Below are 14,839 nucleotides of genomic sequence, written 5' to 3' on the forward strand. Positions count from 1 at the left end.
ATGCTTCTTAAGGATTATGTCCCACAGTCTAAATACTGGAACCAGACGATTCAAGAGTGAAACTTGGGAACAATTCAATTAAGAGATTGGAAATGACTGAAACCATCTTCTGCCAATGACAGTTGTTGCTCGATCAGTTGTAAATTTTGAATCTGAGATTAGCAGAATTATGTCAGCCAATGGTAGAAAAGGTAGAGGGCATAGGGTGTGTGTCTGTGTGTGTGTGTGTGTGTGTGTGTGTGTGTGTGTGTGTGTGTGTGTGGTGGGGAGGGATGTTGGTTGGGTGTAGTTAGGTCACAGCGTAGCATGGTCACAGTGGAGGGAAGAACTAAGTTGACATCGGCAAGTTCCTCCTCCTGTGACTATGTAGGTAGGCTGCCCTGTCCAATATTCAATAAACTGGTCATGTTTATATCACATGCCCTCCATTTGCCAGCAGTAGTCCTTCATTCAAGTCTTGCATGTCGAGTTTCAACTGAAGATCAGATCGAATGCAGCCTATAACTGTCTGCCTCCCCCCAACCCCTGCCAGATCCCCCTCTCACAATGTCACTCAAGGTGAAGAGAGCATGGACTCAATGGTGACATGACAAAAAAAGAAGCACTCTTGGAGAGACTAGACATCTTGCATTGCTGAGGAGAAAATGCAGCTGATTCGAAGTAAAAACCAAAAAATCTGTAGATGCTGTGAATCAGAAACAAAAACAGAAATTGTTGGATAAGCTCAGCAGGTCTGGCAGCATCTGGAGGGAAATCGGAGTTAACGTTTCGGGCCATTCCTCATACAGTAATTCAGACTAGGTAATGCAGAGACTCCAGTTAATAGGGAATCGATGGGCTAGTAGCTTTATCACTGGAGAATTAAATCCAGGAACCCTGGTAATGTTCTGGACACTCGGGTTTGAATCCTGCCAGAGCAGATGGTGAAATTTAAATTCAATAAATATCTGGAATTATAAGTCTAATGATGTCCATGAAGCCGTTGCTGGTTGTCGGAAAATCCCATCTGGTTCACTGATGTCCTTTAGGGAAAGAAACTGCCATCCATTCTCATTCTGGCCTACTCATGACTCCAGACCCACAGCAATGTGGATGACATTTAACTATCCTGCGGACAATTATAAGTAGGCAGTAAATGATGCCCATTTTCGTGAAGTGATTAAAAAAAATTCTCCAGGGACACAAAGGGTCAAACCCCACTGAGACAGCTGATGAAATTGGAATTCAATTTGAATGAATTTAAAAATAAATCTGAAATTGAGAATTCAAATTGTAACCAAGAGAGCTATCGAGTTCATTAATGTCCTTTCAGGGTAGGAAATCTACTGTCCCTACCTGCTGTGACTGTACGAGACTCCAGACTCTCAGCAATTTGCACAACTCCGTAAAGATTGAGCAAGCCACTTGGTCCAAGGTCAGTTAGGGATGGACAGAAAATGTTGGCCTTGTCACATCCTGTGAAAGATTAAAGAAAAATCATGTAAAAGGTATGGGTGAGGGGAACCAGTTGGGCCCCTGACTCTCAATATATTGTCATTACCATGAATCAACACTTCCTTGCTTATCCCGGGAGCTAGCACTGTTACACTACATGATAATAAAATGTGAGGCTGGATGAACACAGCAGGCCAAGCAGCATCTCAGGAGCACAAAAGCTGACGTTTCGGGCCTAGAAGGGTCTAGGCCCGAAACGTCAGCTTTTGTGCTCCTGAGATGCTGCTTGGCCTGCTGTGTTCATCCAGCCTCACATTTTATTATCTTGGAATCTCCAGCATCTGCAGTTCCCATTATCACTGTTACACTACATTATGTCTTTGGCAGATACTTTAAGCCTTCAGAAGCTTTAGCTGGTAAATTTAGAAAGTCAAAGACCTAGACAGAAATTTGTTGCTGTTCTCTAGCTCTTTTAGGATGCAGCTCGCGTTGGGATCGAAAGTGACTGACCTCTTTCTTTGATGTCTTCCGTTAGTGTCCGAGCAGAGAATAAGTCAAGCGCAGCAGAACTTATTTAAATATTCCCAGTGTTCTGTTATTTTCCCAGTATACTTAACATGTCCAATCTTGTTTGCAAACTGTTCACAAAGTAAAGTCTCTTGGTGAGAGGCTGTTATCGGTGCCATGTATCCAATCACTGGGTGGGTGCTGCCACACATTAGCTACCCCTGTCCCCTGTGATTTCCAGTCAAAACTATTTCCTCTGGCGAGGTAGTCCACAGCAAGGGGGCCTAATCTTCATGTTAGAGCTAGGCCCTTTCGGGGTACTGTTTTGAAACACTACTTCACACAATGGCACATCAAACCCTCTCTCCTCCCAAAACATCTGGGTGTCGGCAACGAGGGGCAATAGGAAATTTCAAAATAAGGGTTGATGCTTTAGTTTTATTTTGCTGCTACAAAAGTGTCTTTGTGATGTGAAAATGGAGCAGACGCGACCAAATGGAATGACGGAAAAGGATGAATGATTGACTCCTGTTCCTGTGCTGCTATGAGCGGTGGAAGCAGAATGGAGCTGCTCCTCTTCAGCAGTAAAACACACTACCTGGCCACCAGCAGCTCAGATGAGTTCTTAGGTTTAGTGTGTGTGGGACAGGACTTCAAGACAAAGGGGGGACCTCACTATAATTGAGTGATGGCAGAAGCCTGGACATGAATCCCTTTCACCCCTTAGCCCCATCCTCTGGGGTTATGTGAAGACCTCAAGACAATGAAACAGCCCACAGAGGACCAAATCATGTTGAATACTAAAACGCCTTAGAGTGCCTGCGGGAGAATTTCCTCCACCCCTTACCTCTACAGAAAGGTTAGAACCACCCACCATCCTCACTCACCGACTCTACTTCACCTGAGTGACTACCCTTAATATGTTCATGTTAAGATAGACCCCAGGAAATGCATTTGAGAACTCAGAAGAAGTCCTTTCATCTGGAAATAAGGAGAAAACAGACCTCAGTTCCTCAGGGAGTGGTTCAGGCAAATGGTTTGGGTGCACTTAAGGGGAGGTTCGACAAGTGTGCGAAACAAGGGAATAGTGTTTACAGTGGTAGATTTAGCTGAGAAAAGATGGAAGGAGGCTGAGGTGGAGCAAAAATATTAGTACAGACTGATCCAGGCTGAATGGCCTATTTCTGTGCCTTATATCCTGCATAATGTTATGTAATCCAGTATATGGTCAGACTGCAATTAGGATACAGGCTGTTTGATAGTACAGCAAAACTTAATGTTGATCAAATCCCAAAACAGACTTGGAAACAGACCGACATCTAATCACTCTGTTTTCTGTACTATGAGGTCAGGAGTTTCAGAGAAGTTTTGAACTGAGAGCCCAGACCCTTACTTCAGTGATGATCATATCTTAATGCTTACATAAATCAGCACTCCTAACAGTTTCCCAGCAGTTGTGTTAAGTTAAAATGACTCCCTCCTATCTACTTCTCATCACAAAGCCCTGTTTAACAATGCAGTCATCCCAAGGATACTTTGTTTCATGGCCCTGCCAGGGACAAAGAGGTCACGCCCTTGTAAAGGAAGCAACTGCCAACAAAGATCGTGAACTTTAGTTTGAAAGTGACCTGTCACTGCAGCTGATGAGCTAAATGCTTTGGCTTGTTAGTCAGGAAAGACCCACAAGCCATCACATTTGCATTGATTATCCAAATGCATCACTGGGACTCTCAGTTTCCTGGTTTTCAGATTCTACCCTGCCTTCAGCAGTTCCAGAGAGTACAACAGTTGGGGCAGGTTAGCTGTGTCAATCTCTCATCCCTGTTAAATGCAAAAGACCGGAGCTCCTGAAAGGGTTAGTTTGGCCAGGGACCGAGGGAGTGGTACAACGCTTCAGAGTTGTGAAGGGTGTATAAGGCTCTGGAGAGAATGGAGCAGCTGTACCTTCATCCCTTCATAAAAAGGGTGCTGTATTGAACAGTCTGGGGTGGGAGGGAACAGACATTATGTGTGTCAGTAAATGGAACAGGACCGTTTATCAAGAGGGAGGATATAGTGGAAATGTGGGTCCCAAAGGGTAACGGATTTATTCATGAGCATTAGAAAAATTCACAAGGAAGTTACAATGACCAAAATGGGAACTGTTTTGTTTTAAGAGGGATTTTTGACACCTCTTGAGGGCTGCTATAAATTTTCCATTTGTTTTCATTCCTGTTGTGTAGTACACACCTATACCCAAACAGTATTTTACAGTAACTCAGCAGTCAATACAAGCTTTCCTTTTATGGATGTCTAAGAAACAAGCAGTGAAACCTGAAGGGGTTTTCATTTTTGTGAGCTGGAACTGTCGAATATCATTGTTTCTGCCTAAGTGCTGCAGATAGTTCATGGGCAATAAAGTTTACAAAGACATTGTCATGAAAAGTTACAGTTATATACCAACTTTCAGTTCCACTTGCTGCCCTGTGGCATTTTACAACCATTGAAGTACTTTCAAAGCATAACCACTGTTGTAATATTGGGAAACAATGTAATCAATTTCTTCGCAAAAACTCCTACTAGCAGCAATGAGATAATGACAGGATTATCTATTTTAGTAATACTAATAAAAAAAAATGTGTTTCACCAAGGCATCAGATAAGGCCCTCTGCTTCCTTTGAAATATAGCCATTGACTTGTCCGCCCTCTAGCCAATGTCATATTCAAACAACCATATGTCAGACAGAGCTTCTCCTGCTTACTACTGCACTAGAGTGTCTGCTGGACAGGTGAGACTGCTGTCCATTGAACTACAATGGATTACGAAGCAAGTACCCCGTGATGCCAACTCAGAGGCACCCTAACTGTCTGGGTGCTGCCAAGCCAAGAGATGTTGAACTGCACTGTGTGTTCATGGGAGATGAAAGCGGGTTAGAAATCATGTCAGTTTCCAAGGTTTGATTAAATATGGGGAGAAAGGATAAAGAGATGTGAAAACAGTGTAAGTAATTGGGGTTAGGAATATCAATCTCTGTGTTATAACATTTATTAATGTCTACAATTAGCATCTGCTGCTCAACATTAGAAGTTTTTGCTGACAAGTATTACTGATGGATACACAGGAGGATCTTATTCAGTAATGGAAAGCCACAGGGTCTTTTATTGAAAGTTCAAAGTATTGTAGAGTTTTAAGCAGCAGATGGCTTTAAATGCAAAAGTATCAAGAGGCCTATGTGATCAGTAGGTCTCACTATCCAAGCTGTTAACCCATTAATGAAGTGCCCAGTCAATCTGCCTTTTTAGCAGTCGAGCTTTTAACTGTTCAGCCATCCATCAAAGACCACAGAGCAGTTGAGCTCCGAAGTCTCAGCAGACTCACTATCCCTGAGTCCATCACTCTTGCTTGTAATCTGGCAGAGTCCCAAGTGCCATGTTATAGTGAGGGTCAGCTGTCACTATGTTGTCCATTCTTGTCTCTCTTCCTTTGTCATCAGATGTTATGGTAATTGAAATACATTGACTAACAAGCGGGTCGGTAAATTCCTGAAAGATTTAACCTGGGAACAGTGGTAGGCTTCACTCCAGCAAGTGACTTGGATGCTTGTTATCACAAAGGGGCACAATATGGTGGCGCTGTGGTATACTGATTCTGATGAGGAATCCATGAACCAGCCCTGGAAGACATTGTGATATCGGCGACACAAGTGTTCAGCCTGGCATGCTCTGACAGAATAGACATAGCATGAGGATACTGGAAACTGGGACTAATGTAGATTTGGAGTGGGTTTTTATTTTCAGTACCAACTGGATGGGCCAAAGGGTTTCATAGAGCCAGAGGAATCTACTGCACAAGAAAATACCTTTGGCCCACACTGGTAAAAACCAACTCCATAATTATTCTAATCTTGTTTTCCAGTACTTGGCATGCGGCCTTGTATGCCTTAGGCTTCAAATTTCACACCTAAATATTACTTTAAATGTTATGAAGGTTTCCATCTCTATCATACTTACAGGCAGTGAGTTCCAGACTCCCACCATGTTCTGGGTTAAAAAAAATCTCTTTGCATCTCCTCTAAATCTTTTGCCACTTTCCCTTAAATCTCTGTCCCTGGTTACTGATCTCTGCACCAGTGGGGAAGTTTTCTTCCTATCTAAGCAATCTATGCCCCTCATAACTTTATACATCTCAATCTTGTCCCCTCAATTTCCTCTGTGCTAAGCAACATAATCCCAGTCTGTCCAATCTCTCTTCATAACTGAAACACTCCAGCCCAAGCAACATCCTGGTAAATCTTCTGCACCCTTTCCAGTGCTATCACATCCCTACTATAATGTGCATTCCAGAACTGCACAGAATATTCTGACTGTGGCCTAACCAATGTTTTAAACAGCTCCAGCATAACCTCTCTGATCTTAAACTCTATGCCTCAACAAACAAAGACAATTATACCATGCAGAGATAATAAGAACTTCCATTGCTGGAGTCAGAGATAACACAATGTGGAGCTGGAGGAACACAGCAGGCCAGGCAGCATCAGAGGAGCAGGAAAGTTGACATTTTGGGTTGGGATCCTTCTGCAATAAAAGTCTTCTTAACCACTTTATCCATCTGTCCAGATACCAGAAGGGACCAGTGTACATGCACACCATGATCTATCTCTCTGATCCTCAGTGTTTCCCAGTGCCCTAATATTCATCATTTCTTCCCTTGCCTGTCTGTATTCTGTGATTCCATGAGATCAATTATCAATATCTTATCACTTAGGTACCTCTGAGCACGGTGCCTGCATGTTTCAGAACTTCACTTAATGCATCCAAATGCCAAATCATTCCAATGTTGGTCAAGAGCTAATAGGACATTTGGTTTTGTGATATAAAATAGGAAATGGCAAAAAGTTCTCCATTCACTCAATCTTTTAAATTCGTCATTAGAGTTAATAGCAACGTGGAAAAGCATGGGTTGATTCAGAAGAATAAGCAGAATTTGTTGAGGGAACACCATGTCTAACTAATCTGTGTTGCTTGAAAAGGGAATAGAGAAGGTTGACAAGGATAATGATGTTGATGTGGCTGACATGGACTCCCAAAAAGCATTTGTTATGATACTATACAACAGATTTGAGAGCAGGGATATAATGATGAATTTGATGTAGAACTCTGCTTCGATGTCATGTGGAGTCTTGAGTATGTTTTTGGGTGTCATGCTGTGATTAATATATGAATGCATTGGAGGGAGTGCAGAAGTGGTTTATGAGAAAAGCTCCAGGGATGAGACACATCAGTTATGAGGAGAGATGGGGAGGTTGAGATTGTTTACTATGAAGAGAAGGCAGGAATGAGATTTGATAGTTCTTAAAGTCATGAGGGATAGAAGGGCACTCACTCACCACAGATCGAGAACCAGAGGGCGCAGATTTAAAGTATTTTGCAAAAGGAGCAAATTGAGTTGAGGAAAAATAACTTTTTTTCTACAGAAATTGGGTCGCTTATGGAGTGCACTCACTTGGTGCCACACTAAGATTGATCAAGGTCATCTCACTCCAAGCCTTTGTTAACCATTGGAGGAATACTGTTCTTTAGCCCATCTTGGCCAGCCATCATAGAACCAGCCTATCTTCTTACATGGAATTGCTAAAGTATGTAGCACAGCAGCAGGCCATTCAGCCCAACTACCAGTGTTTGTGTACTACACACAAACCTTTTCCCACACTAATCACTTTGTCTCAGCTTGCCTCCAAATTCTTGTCCTCCTTTCTCCCTCATGCATTTGGGAAGCCTGTCCTTAATGTGACAGTTCTGTCAGCTTTAACCGCTCCACATTCTTGCTACTTGTCTGTACACCTATCATACCTATAATCCTTTATTAGTTCAACCCACTTTGAATGCATTCATGAGATGTTGGTGTCGCTGCCAAGGCCACAATTTATTGTCCAGTGGGCAGTTAAGAAACAGTTGCATTGCTGTGTATCTAGAAACACATGTAGGCCAGACAGTGTCAGAACAGAAGATTCCTCCCCCCACCTCCCCACCAAGAATATTAGTGATCCAGATGGGTTTTAACAACAATTGGCAATGGTTACGTGATCGCCATTAGGTCAGCCTTTTTGATTCTTCTGGCTTTTTATTGAATTCAGATCTGACCATTGGCCATGGTGAGATTTGAACCCAAATCATCAGCCTGGGTCTCTGCAATGGGAGTCTAGGGACAATACCACAAGGCCGTAGCCCCCACTCATCTTCACATTTTCAGAGAGAAGTATCACAGACTGTTCAGTGCTTCCTGATGCTTTCAATTTTGGTGACATCCTTATCCTTTTCCATTTTCTGCAGTACTTTCATGTCCAACTTCAAGTAAGTACTTCTGCTGCTCTGCTCTCTGTAATGCTGCTATAGAATGGAGCCAGATACGTTTAATTGGAAAATGCAACCTCTGAATATTACACTGCACATTCAATTTGAATTTTGTTTTATTTTATGCCCTTAGGTGCACGATCTGAAGATCCAAAATTTCCAAAGCTCCAATGGCCACCTCCAGATATGTGTGCAAAATGCCACAGTGCACGCAATGGAGAGCATGTGTGGATTCGAGATGAAGTGCTAACATTTCTCAAGGCCCATTATTCTCCTCAGAACATTGATTACAGTTACCTGGAAGGGGAGCAGGAGCTACTGAGGAAACAGAAACCGAGGGAAGAAATTCAGCAGGGCCACCAGAAGGAACTGCTAAAAGAAGAGGAGGAAGAAGAAGAAAATGAAGAAGAAGAAATGACGGAGGAGACACCAAGAAATGTTGAGATCTCCAAAACCGTAACAGGTATAAGAAGGGAAGGGAGTCAAAAGAGGACTTTCATTAAGGGAAAGCAAATTCCCAGGAGGCAAGAAGATGATATTGTGGACTTAGACTCATTTGTGAATGAGCAGTACAAAAGCCAAGCTTTGAAGCAGAGGGCTGAAAATCAGAGGGAGAGCCAAGTGAATGAGGGACTCCGTAGATCACAGCTACACCTACAGTCCATTGATGACTCTGAGTCACTTGACCGTGCCGTGCTTCAGTCGAGATTGCAGAAACGAGCAATTGAGAGTAGGCATCTTGGAGCTATAGCCAGGCCTCATTGGCTGACCATGCTGGGAAAGAGCCTGTCCCGTACAGATATTAGCCTTTGTGTGCTGCTGTATGTCCTGTCCTCTCTGTGCCTGCTGTCCATGTATCTCTATTTCAAAATGAGGTTTCGTTGGCGGAAATGGAAAAGCGGTTTTGCATCCGCTTGATTAGGAATAGCGTGTAGCATGGAAAGAAATGATGGAATGAATGCATGGACTATGTAGGCCACAGGGTGTGAAATAACTTTTGTTTTTTTTCTCTCCTCAGATTAACTCTATGTAGATGAAGAAGTCCTTGACATAGAAACAATTTGGAATATCACTTACCTGTATTTGGGGTGAACACATTTTCTTTGGATCTCTTATACCATTATGGTCACATGATTACACAATAAGGAACACTAGATTTAGCAGATTGCAGCTAATTTCTGTTATCCAGCTTTTTTAAAGAAAAATCCATATCTGAATGTCTGGCTCTCCAAAAATGTCCCACTTTTCTTGGAAAGGACTCCTGTTGAGAAAGAAATTGAGTACACTTGACTTAGTGCAATGCATAGCTGCTATAAATTCACCAAAATTGACTTTGATAAGCATCTTACATGAAAGTTGAACATAACAAAGGTCTGTCAGACTATGGTCAGTATCCATGTTTCCAGGCCTGCTCAATCACTGGGGGAAAGTTGAGGACGAATGGGAAACTGACCACACTTTTCCCTACAAATATCTTTTCAAGTGAATACCTTTGAAACATTCCTGGAGCGCGAACCATGATCCCTTCTTAGAAATAATCTTGTTCAATGGCATGACGAAGTGGGCAGATGCTCCCAATTAAGTAGCATGTTTTTACACCACTAAGTTCTTATCTTGGGAGACCCTTTCATGAGAGAAGCTCAATTAGGAGGCTAAAACGTTACCAAGTGCAAATAATTTGCTTGCAGATTAGAACGCCAGATGGATATTAATCTCCCAGTTTGTGTTTGTGAGGGGTGGGGAGGGGGTGCCTTTCCTTCTTTCTCAAGTTGGAGCTGGAAATCTTTAAGTGGTCATTGGCAACAAACTGAAGTTGAATGAAATTTCGGGCCTTCAGGTAGAGCAATAAAGAGCGATGTTATTTTGTTGATATTGGTTTTTGAGAGGATGTGACAGCAATCTGACCGAGACTGCAACACTTCCAGGTATGTTGCCCTGAGACGGCAATTGCCATATAGTAGGAGAGAAGACGTAGGAGTAACTATTATTTTCCCCACATCTGTTATCAGGATGTCAGGCATGGATCAAGGCTCTTGTCTCGACATCTCTAAGATTGTCAATTCAAGTTCCCCTCCAAAGACTTGGGCACATAATCCAGGTTGAAAATTCAGTGCAGTGCAGCACTGTCAGAGGGATTTTATTTCAGGCTTCACAGGTTGAACTGAAGTCCCGTCTGCCCTCCAAAGATCAATGTAATATGCTCCATTACTATATTCAAGAAAGTGCAGTGAAAATCTACCTGACCAACAGGAATACATATGATACAGTCACAGGTAACTGCTTGTTGCATTAACGTTATCTGTGGGACCATGCAGAATGTAAATTTGGTTGTCAGGTGTCGTATGTTTAGAAGAAAGGTTTTACTTAAAATGAAAATGTTGTCGGCCATGAACGCTTTGACAAGTTCTGAGGTTCTGAAAGGTATTCCTAAAGTTCTTCTGACAGAAGCAGTAGTTCGGTCATAAATGATGATGTTGGGTTTGGTATTTTGAAAATGATTTTGCTGAATGCTTTTTCAGTGCAGAGTGTATATATTTCAGGGCACGAGCAAGTTGAGGGTGCGACCCCCAACCCTGTCAGGTATTCTTAGAGCAGCAGCAAACATCTACAAATCGACAACACAATCCGAAGATCCTTTCCCTTTTGTTGCAGCTTCAAGTGACAGAGGTCGTTGTATTCCTATTTGAATGCTAAGCTACTGCTGCAGGTATTGGGACTGAACGAAAATGCCAGTGCATCTGTGAGATAGGAGAAGGAGCGTACCTCCCAAACCAGGATCTCCTGTTCATCTTCCAGAGATCACTTATTGATTGTGCCATTACTTCTTTCACAATGGCCAATGCATTTGAAAACAAGTCTGACATCTGCCAAAGCCACCGCTATCATTTCTTCATGTCACTAATATATCAAGGCAGCGCATCAGCCTCACTTGCCTGCCTGAGAGATACACAGTTTTGATTTTAGTTCTTAAATGTTGAACATCAAGGGAGAGGCACAAATTAAGGTGTTGGATTTATACTTTAAAATAAAAATGATTAATTCTTTCTTCCATGGATTCCTGCAGTTTTTATCTGCTCTCCTCAACTAGCCCCAACTCCTGAAGGTGTTGGGAGGTACATTGATGAAGAAGTCCACTGCGAGATGGCGGGCGCTGTGTTTAACAAAACATTCTTTCATAAAGATGTGTGCAACACTCCATTGTAGATTTCTATCCCGTTCATGCTTCCCACATTATAGCAGTGCTCCAAAAAAATCATTAATTGGCTATAAAGGTGCTTTGGAGCACCTTCAAGTCATGATAAACGAGGAGTGCCTTCTTGAGCATCATAAATTATAAGCAAAGTATTGACCTGAAGCAATCATTCTGCCTTTTCAATGTCAGATGAATGCCATTCATGTATCTGGTATTTTACTTCGCATTACGCCAGGCTATCAGAAAATTAGCTGTTCATAGAGTCCCTACAGCATGGAAACAGGCCATTTGGCCTAATGAGTCCACACTGACCTTCCAAAGAGCATCCCACCTGGACCCGTCCCCTACCTTTTCCCTGTAACCCTTCATTCCTGCGCTAACACACCTAACCGACACATCCCTGGATGCTATGGGCAATTCTGCATGGCCAATTCACTTAACCCGTACAACTTTGGACCACGTGGAGGAAACCCGCGCAGACACGAGGAGAATGTGCAAACTCCACACAGGCAATCACCTAAGGCTGAATTGCACCCAGGTCCCTGGCACTGTGTGGCAGAAGTGCTAACCACTAAGCCACTGTGTGATATGGACAGTGTTTTTGTATAAAGCTTTTAATGCTGGAGTAGAAACCTTCCAATCCCACTCCCATTCATTTGAATTTGAATGGTAAAGTACAAAATGGTACAAGTGGATTTCATCCAAGAGAAGGATAGGTTAATGTTTCAGAGATGACCACTGTTCCAAAGCTGTGGCAACATTATAAGCTTCTTTCACACTCACCAGTGGCACATCAGCTCCTCTCTCTGCATGTTCATTCCTACTCGGGTATCCAACCATCCAGGATATTATCTGGGAGACTCCTGGAATTAAAAATAAAAGTTAACCTGCTGAATAAATGCTGCGAGCGACCCTTTTTTTGGTCTTTAAATTCTCTTTGCCTATTTTTCTCAATTAGAAAAGTATGGAGAAGATGGCTGGGTGTCATGTGATGTAGCTCCCAAGAATTTGTTTGATCAAACTAGACCCTACTTAGCCCTCATGGTTTATCTTTTGCTTATCTGATGATTTCAGACATTTTTAAGGATTACAGCTGTCTGTAGAAATGACTGTCCATTTGTGATTGGAACCAGGTGGACCCATTGATTACGTGATTCCTCAATGTGGGCTGTTAACCTGGACTAATCAGGGAGCCCTGGATGACAGATATAAACAGGAGATTCAGAAGGTCTCCTCAGTCTAGGGTCTGACTTTGAGCTGGCTGGAGAGACCCCATGCATTGTGCACATGTAAATAAATGGAGACTTGGTGATGGGACACCGGCCTCTGTGCAGTTATTTCATGGTCCACATCACCCTACTTTTCACTTCTGTCCCATGTTGAAAGTTACCATTGTATCCCTTTTCACCACCCATACAAGCAGTATATTCCAGATGGTAAGTTGTTTCTTTTGCTGCTGTTGCTATTTTGACTTCAGAAGGAGTCCTTTTAGTGAAAAGACATCAATGGCTGCAGTGGTGGTACAAACAGCTGGGTCGCATAGTGAGCATCACATATGGGATGAGTTGTGTGCAGAATGGAAGTCCTTAAAAAAAATTCTGCTCCACAAAATGACAGGACAAGGGATGGAATTAGAAGGAAGAGAAAATCAATTAAACCTTGTTTTGCTGATGGGATTGGAGATGTGTACGCAGCTCCCTTCCTGCATGGGAGAGCAGAACTATAGCAGCATTTTCTTTTTTGACATTTAATTTACTTTTTGAAAGCAAAGTTAGGAGGAGGGTTATCTTTCTGTCATGGGAGATGATTTGCAGGATACACAGTTGTCATTGCTCATTTTACATGCTGTTCAGTTTGTAGTGTAGCCTGGCCATGTCCTGACAGTATTAACTTGTGTGTGCTTTGAATGTGGTTTTCTCAGAGCTTGTCAATCAAGGCTGCACTCCTATACCATGTGCAAGATGCGTTATATTCTAAGATGGAAGGAGAATAGAATTACTTAAAATCCTTAGAACTGGAATGATGAGCAGCCCTAGGTATTTACACTCAGTATTCATTGATTGTATTGTAATTGATCAATCTTGCTTCCAGTTGAGTTTTTCCAAGCTGATGTCTTGTAGTAGTACCTCACGCTATAAGAGTACATCTCTTTATCCCAAAGATTCCACAACCATTACTAGAGTTAGGTATGAATTGTGACTGAGTAAAATAGCAGATCGGTTGTCCATTGTACTGCAATGCTCAACCACTAAATTCCATGGAAAGAGAAACCAGGCAGGAAAAGTGATTGATGGCTTACCTGTTGCTATCAGCTTTTCACTAGCTTAAAATTGACATCATGTGCTTTGGTTGAGATTTTGACAAGACGTTATTGAGCAGCAAGCTGGTGAACACGGCAAGGGTGTCCTACAGTGTGACAGTTAGATTGCTTTAGCAAGGCAGCTGGAGTCATCTGTGTTCTGTACTGTGCGCTGAGAGTAATGATTAGCTGTGGAGCTTGGTCCCCTGACAGCTGCAGTGACACTCCTCCAGACTAATTTAATTAAGGCCTCTTGATGACCATATAACAGGACACTTCCTTGAGAGCTTCCTGATGCCACTACCAGAATTCATTAAAAGATCAGTTTAAAAAGATGTCACAGTTAACACAGTGCTTTGTGTTGATGCTCAGAGGCTATGTCGCATGTTAAGTTCCCCAGTGCTTTGCACATATAAGGCCCTGGTGCAGTATATGCTGTAGGTATATAGGCTTCCTGATGAAAGTGAGGCTTTCTCAAAGTATTGCTCCTTACATCCGCATTATTAAACTTAATAACCATGTCAGCATTGTAGTGAGTTCATTAAATCATTAATGTGTTGCCCCAACCACAACAGTTTTTCAGTAGAAAAGAGAATATTTTCTTGCAGAGTCCATCGTGGAAGATAAACAAATGAAGCAGGAGTAGGCCATTTGTCACCCAGTGTAATGACTGCTCTGATGTGATGTTAACTCCACTTTCCTGCCTTCTGCTCTCAACTCTTCACTGCCTTGTCAATCAAAAATGTGCTTGATTCATCCTTGAATTCAATAAGGACACAAGAATGTGATACAGTTTAACTTTAGACAGCACCATTGGTGAAACCCCTGCTCTTCAGTATTGCCTGTCATCATTGGCAGTAATTTATGTTGTGTGTAGTTATGTGGTTTCAGGTCATTGTGTTGAATGTCTGAGGATGTTTCATTTCCTTTGGTAGCTCACAGATCAGCACAGCGAGGTAGCACTCCTCCCACAACTTGGTTTAACATCAGTGTTATCCTGCAAGACCCTGGAAAATGTAAGGTGGGATTGGGAGAATAAAGGGATAGGTTTTTTTTATACCTCTGACAGGTGTGTA

At 42.4% G+C, this 14,839-nt stretch overlaps 1 protein-coding gene across 2 annotated transcripts in view; it reads left to right on the top strand.

The window, feature by feature from the left end:
* The window catches only part of qsox1 (quiescin Q6 sulfhydryl oxidase 1), a 119,873-nt gene extending 108,553 nt beyond the window's left edge, over positions 1–11,320 (top strand). The window contains exons 12-13 of one of the 2 annotated variants that reach the window (XM_048538830.2): positions 8,405–8,734; positions 9,290–11,320. In XM_048538830.2, coding sequence (XP_048394787.1) covers positions 8,405–8,734; positions 9,290–9,294 — 335 coding nt within the window. In that variant the 3' untranslated portion in view covers positions 9,295–11,320. Of the gene's footprint in view, positions 1–8,404 lie in introns of both variants that reach the window. The other variant, XM_048538829.2, reaches the window with a different exon arrangement.
* Positions 11,321–14,839: the final 3,519 nt, after the last annotated feature.

Source organism: Stegostoma tigrinum, chromosome 8, assembly GCF_030684315.1.
Source record: "Stegostoma tigrinum isolate sSteTig4 chromosome 8, sSteTig4.hap1, whole genome shotgun sequence".
Taxonomy (NCBI): Eukaryota; Metazoa; Chordata; class Chondrichthyes; order Orectolobiformes; family Stegostomatidae; genus Stegostoma; species Stegostoma tigrinum.